Below are 6,955 nucleotides of genomic sequence, written 5' to 3'. Positions count from 1 at the left end.
TCAGCTGTTAACCTTATGGGGATTCCCTTGTATGTTATTTGTTGTTTTTCCCTTGCTGCTTTTAATATTGTTTCTTTGTATTTAATTTTTGATAGTTTGATTAATATGTGTCTTGGCGTGTTTCTCCTTGGGTTTATCCTGTATGGGACTCTCTGTGCTTCTTGAACTTAACTATTTCCTTTCCCATATTAGGGAAGTTTTCAACTATAATCTCTTCAAATATTTTCTCAGTTCCTTTCTTTTTCTCTTCTTCTTCTGGGACCCCTGTAATTCGAATTTTGGTGTGTTTAATGTTGTTCCAGAGGTCTCTGAGACTGTCCTCAATTATTTTCATTTTTTTTTCTTTATTCTGCTCGCAGTAGTTTTTTCCACTATTTTATCTTCCAGGTCACTTATCCATTCTTCTGCCTCACTTATTCTGTTATTGATCCCTTCTAGAGCATTTTTATTTCATTTATTGTGTTGTTCATCACTGTTTGTTTGCTCTTTAGTTCTTCTAGGTGCTTGTTAAACGTTTGTATTTTCTCCATTCTATTTCCAAGATTTTGGAAAGAATTTTACTATCATTATTCTGAATTATTTTTCAGGTAGACTGCATATTTCCTCTTCATTTGTTAGGTATGGTGGGTTTTTACCTTGCTCCTTCATCTGCTGTGTGTTTCTCTGTCTTCTCATTTTGCTTAACTTACTGTGTTTGGGGTCTCTTTTTCGCAGGCAGCAGTTTCGTAGTTCCCGTTTTTTTTGGTGTCTGCCCCCAGTGGCTAAAGTTGGTTCAGTTGGTTGTGTAGGCTTCCTGGTGGAGGGGACTAGTGCCTGTGTTCTGTTGGATGAGGCTGGATCTTGCCTTTCTGGTGGGCAGGACTACGTCTGGTGGTGTGTTTTGGGATGTCTGTGGCCTTATTATGTTTTTAGGCAGCCTCTCTGCTAATGGGTGGGGTTGTGTTCCTGTCTTGCTAGTTGTTTGGCATAGGGTGTCCAGCACTGGAGCTTGCTGGTCATTGAGTGGAGCTGGGTCTTAGCGTTGAGATGGAGATCTCTGGGAGATTTTTGCCATTTGATATTGCGTAGAGCTGGCAGGTCTCTTGTGGACCAGTGTCCTGAATTTGGCTCTCCCACCTCAGAGGCACAGCCCTGACACCTGGCTGGAGCACCAAGAGCCTGTCATCCACACGGCTCAGAATAAAAGTGAGAAAGGAAGAAAGAAAGAAGATAAGATAAAATAAAATAAAGTTATTAAAATAAAAAATTATTAAAAATTTTTTTAAAGTAATAAAAAGAAAGAAAGAAGATAGCAACCAAACCAAAAAACAAATCCACCAATGATAAGAAGTGCTAAAAACTATACCAAAAGAACAAACAAAAAACAAAAAAAAATGGACAGACAGAACCCTAGGACAAATGGTAAAAGTAAAGCTATAGTGACAAAATCACACACAGAAGCATACACATACACACTCACAAAAAAATGAAAAGGAAAAAAATATATATATATATCATTGCTCCCAAAGTCGACTTCCTACCTGGCTGGAGCACCAAGAGCCTGTCATCCACACGGCTCAGAATAAAAGTGAGAAAGGAAGAAAGAAAGAAGATAAGATAAAATAAAATAAAGTTATTAAAATAAAAAATTATTAAAAATTTTTTTAAAGTAATAAAAAGAAAGAAAGAAGATAGCAACCAAACCAAAAAACAAATCCACCAATGATAAGAAGTGCTAAAAACTATACCAAAAGAACAAACAAAAAACAAAAAAAAATGGACAGACAGAACCCTAGGACAAATGGTAAAAGTAAAGCTATAGTGACAAAATCACACACAGAAGCATACACATACACACTCACAAAAAAATGAAAAGGAAAAAAATATATATATATATCATTGCTCCCAAAGTCGACTTCCTCAATTTGGGATGATTCATTGTCTATTCAGGTATTCCACAGATTCAGGGTACATCAAGTTAATTGTGGAGATTTAATCCACTGCTCCTGAGGCTGCGGGGAGAGATTTCCCTTTCTCTTCTTTGTTCTCACAGCTCCTGGGGTTCAGCTTTGGATTTGGCCCCGCCTCTGCATGTAGGTTGCCTGAGGGCATCCGTTCTTCGCTCAGAGAGGCGAGCCTGGGCGGCAGAGGCCTGCATGACGTTGCACCAGCCTGAGGCGTGCCATGTGTTCTCCCGGGGAAGGTGTCCCTGGATCATGGGACCCTGGAAGAGCCGCCTTCTTGACAATTTAGGGAACTTGTTTAAATGAACAGGAAATCATAAACCTCAATTTTAAAACTGATTACATACAAAATTGGGTTTTCTAGTCTTTAAAAATATATCTGAAATATATTTGAAATAACTATATACTCAAGTCTACACATAGTTAATATTTTAAATAATCTCAGTAAAGCCCCTTTTGATGGGTAATATGGGATATGTTTTTCAAACTAAATCCATGAGAAAATTAGTCTTATGAGACATTACTATATTTCTTGCTTTCAAAGAAATTATCTATTGAAGGAAGTAACATTGGTTTAAGATGTGAATGTGTTGCCTATTTCAGAAATATTAAATAGTGGTCAAACATCTCTGCTGGATGCTTTAATGTGCTGAATTTTAACAATTTGGGTCTAATCTAGAAGAATTTTTTCCTTTTCACCTTTAGAGTTTCTTTTACCTCCTTATTTCTCAAACTATAGATCAGAGGGTTCAACATGGGAATCACAATGCCATAAAATACAGAGGCCACTTTCATATTCTCTTGGGAATTATTAGAATGAGACTGTAAGTACATGTAAGAGAGGGCTCCATAGAAAATGGTGACAGCTGTCAGGTTGAGAAGGCTTTTTTCCTTCCTGCAGTAGAAGACATCTTTAGGATGGCAGCTATGATATTCTCCCAGGAAAAGATGATGACCAACACAGCAAAAATTAAGTTAAATCCCACAAAGACAACAAGTAGCATGATGTTGTTGTCAGTGTTGGAGCATGAAAGGGCAAGAACTGGAGGAACATCGCAGAAAAAGTGATTGATGGTACTACCCTTGCAGAAGACCAGTGAAAATGGAAAACCTGTGTGCACAGAAGCATTTATCGAGACAATTACATATGAACCAGCTACCAACTGGATGCAGACTCTTTGCGCCATGACGATGAGATAGCAAAGTGGGTTACAGATGGCCACATAACAGTCCACTGCCATAGCAGCCAGGAGTTAAGAGTCACTGGTCACAAATGTTGCATAAACCAATAATTGCATAACACAACCCTTGAATGATATTGATTTGTTTTCTACTATGAAGTTTTACAGCATCTTGGGAGTGACAGCAGAGGTATAACAGATGTCAACGAAAGCCAACTGTTGTAGGAAAAAGTACATGGGGGTTTGGAGTCTGGAATCTGTCTTGATGAGTAGGATCATTCCAACATTACCCACCACAGAGGTCCCATAGATGACTAGAAATACAGTGAACAGGACATACCAAAACTTGTGTCGGGCACCAAATCCCAGGAGAAAGAATTCAGTCACTTCAGTGCTATTTCTTTGTGTCATGAGTACTGAAAGTCTAGAAAGGACCAAGAGGGGGACCAAGAAAAGAAAGGAAATCTTTATGACTTCTTGAATAGAAAAGTTTACATTCCAGTCACCTTTTTTGAATTAGATTTTCATGGCAAGCACTCACAACAGGGTTTATTGCTTTCGAAGTACTTCTTCTATTTTCTTCATAAGAAACCACCACATAAATAGTGACATGTGAGCCATCGACTCATTTCCAAAATAAGATTTCATAGAAGAAGACTGATTTCTAATATGTGTGATTCTAAGAAACATAGACTAACATATGTTTCCAATATATTATACAAGCATCCATATTTGCTTAAACCAATATTCAAATGTGATTTTGTATCTTTTCAACAACCTATAGTTTTTCTCAGCCATTTATCATTTTCATCTTGGTCAAGTTCCTGAAGTTAGTAGCATTAATTAGAGGAAGTCTCTGAGGTTTGTTTATGATCCATATATGTATGAAGGTTTCTGAGTATCTCTATACTATTATCCTTAGTATACAACTCCCTTCCTCACAAGCCATATATATAATATATATATAAATGTGTGTATATTTATGCATTTATGTATTTCTGAGAGATAGTCTTGCATTTCCCATTCCTTTGTTTTTCTTTTCAGTTATAGCCTAGCTGCAGGACAAATCATCTTGCAATAATTTTATTAACATATAATGAGAGCTTATTTTAAATTATAGATCTCTTTATTTTCCACTTTGAGTTATACTACCCCTGTACCTGGTACAGCTGAGTTGTTTTCGTCCATAAGTTTTCATATTCTGCAAGCTCTCAAACTCCCCTATTCTAGTGCCTTTACTCTTAAATACCATTCTTTATTGCTGAGCACTGCTCATTGTGGAGTAATCTATCATGGACCTTTGCTATGGCAGAAATTGACTTGCTGCTCATCAATAGATCTTTCTTCTGGACACAGAGTTAGAGCACACTGCCAATCAAACTGTCTTAAGTGTGGCCATGGTACCATGTTCTGCCAATGGAACACGGGCAAATGGAATGAATGCTGCTTCTAGGCCTGAACCAGCTCCTCTCCGCTCCCCTCAGACTGGAAGCATATGACTTTCTGCTCCCTTTCTACCTCATCTGTTGGCTGGACACTGACATTCATGGAAACTTCGGAAGCCATGTGTTAGGGCTGCCGGATAAAATAAAGGACACGCAGTTAAATTTGAATTGTGGATAAACAACGGGTAATTTTTTAGTATAAGTATAATGTAAATATTGCATGGGAAATACTTATATTAAAAAATTACTCACTGTCTATTTGAAACTCGCATTTAACTGAGACTCCTGTATTTTTATTTGCTAAGTCAGGCAACCCTACCTGCGTTGCTTATTGCATTCTCCTTCACACTGTGTTCCTGAATGTGCAGAGCAGTCACTCTGCCAGCAGCCCCTCTTCTACACTAGATTTTATGTGATTGAGAACTTCTGTTGTGATAAGTCACTGAGATTTGGGGATTTTATTATAACAGCTAATGTTATTTTGATCAACTCTCATTGCAGTCATGCTTTTGATTATTCATGAGTGACCTTTAATCTTCTGATACATAGTAATTTGGAATACTGCTTAGGCAAGACTGAGTCTTGTGAGTTGTGAGTCTCTATACGGTTTAGAATGCATTATTTTGCAAAAAAGAAAGCGTAACTGATACATTTCAATGTCTTTTCTTATTCTCTATGCTTTGTCTTCTGGGGCATTAAAAGAAATTAAGCATTTAAAGTAAAGTTCTTTAAATCTAACCATCATGAATACAAATGACAACTAATTCTATGTGAGGATGTGGCTGCAAAATAAGAGGATCAATTTTATAGGCAGTATCCCCCCCAAAATATTGACTAATATGTCACCAGAAATTTCACATTTCAATGAATATTGTCAAATTCAATATGCTTTGGATGCTGAATATTTAATACCAGTGACAATGCCTTTAACAAAATAGTTTTTGAGAATTCGCCTTTGGTAATTGCTTTTAGAATCTGAAATCCATCTTCTTGAGCATAAACCCACAGTGGAAATTTTTGTTCCTTGAGGGGTAATTCAAAACAAGTGAGAAGGTGGGAAGAATTACTTTTGAAAATTTCCTTCATCCTTCTGCTCCAGGTTGTATAATATAAAAGATAATGAGAAAATGAGACTGCACAAAACACCTGAAAATGCTTGGTAAAATATAACAAACACCATTGTAAGGTCATACTGAGCTCAGAAGCAAGTAAGAAAAATGCCTAGCACTGAAGACTGAAAAAGAACCTGCAAACCAGAGTTGTGGTCGTGAGATGGTGTTGAGGCTGTCACAAGGACTTCTGTCATTACATTAAGAATAGATCTTTGGTTTAAAGACCTCAGTGGGGGATGGAAACTATGTCTTGGATATGCAGAGTGTAGAGTATAGATGGACCCAAATATAGAATTTTAGTAATGATGGCTTAGAAAAAAATCACCTTGATGGAAAAAGAGCTTCTGTTTTGGCCAAAAAAGAGTCCTACCTGAGTATTTGTAACTCCCACACTGAATTCACATGGGTTTGGAGTTTATAAATTTATATTACTATGTAAGAAATTAACAGAACATTGTGCTGGGTTGTGAATACCTTTGCTATCTAGCAGAAACAAAGTAAGATCATGAGTAGGAAAATAACAAGAATCCAAATTACCTTAAGATTCCTGCAGGTAAAATCAGTAAAAATAATATTATAATTCAAAAGATAAAAATATACAAAGAAAAAAGTTATCCTGAACAAAACTTAGCAGAAACAACAAATAGCAGAACTGAATAACACAGGGTTTGGGATATTGGAATTATCAGGTACAGAATATAGAATAGATTTTTTATTATTTAAAGAAATTTAAAAAATGAAAATAAGAGCAAGGGAAAAAGACTATCAGAGATTACCAAAAGAATTATAGCACAGTATTACAGATTTCCTAACAAAATAGTCATTTAAATGAAAGACTCAGTAGGTGTGTTAAAAAACAAATTAGAAATGGCAGAGAGAATTGGTGAGCTGGAAGACATATATGAAGAAAATCCCTAGAATATAGGACAAACTGACAAGGAGATGGAAACTATGTGAGAAAAGTTAAGTAGTGTGGAAGTTAGGGCTTCCCTGTTGGCGCAGTGGTTAAGAATCCACCTGCCAATGCAGGGGACACGGGTTTGAGCCCTGGTCTGGGAAGATCCCACATGCCGCAGAGCAACTAAGCCCCTGCGCCACAACTACTAAGCCTGTGCTCTACAGCCCGCGAGCAACAACTACTGAGCCCGCGTGCCTAGAGCCCGTGCTCCGCCACAAGAGAAGCCACTGCAATGAGAAGCCCGCGCACCACAACGAAGAGTAGCCCCGGGCTTCCCTGGTGGCGCAGTGGTTGAGAGTCCGCCTGCCGATGCAGG

General features: G+C 37.5%; 1 protein-coding gene across 1 annotated transcript; it reads right to left on the bottom strand.

The window, feature by feature from the left end:
* Positions 1-2,618: 2,618 nt before the first annotated feature.
* LOC112067454 (olfactory receptor 5AK2) lies at positions 2,619-3,535 on the bottom strand. The gene is given in 2 exon segments (XM_024133425.1): positions 2,619-2,815; positions 2,818-3,535. Coding segments are annotated over 2 exon segments (915 nt in total).
* Between the last annotated feature and the right edge of the window lie 3,420 nt (positions 3,536-6,955).

The sequence above is a fragment of the Physeter macrocephalus genome, chromosome 16, assembly GCF_002837175.3.
Source record: "Physeter macrocephalus isolate SW-GA chromosome 16, ASM283717v5, whole genome shotgun sequence".
Classification (NCBI taxonomy): domain Eukaryota; kingdom Metazoa; phylum Chordata; class Mammalia; order Artiodactyla; family Physeteridae; genus Physeter; species Physeter macrocephalus.
Note: the sequence above shows the minus strand (reverse complement) of the source record. Positions and strands in the feature narration are given on the sequence as shown.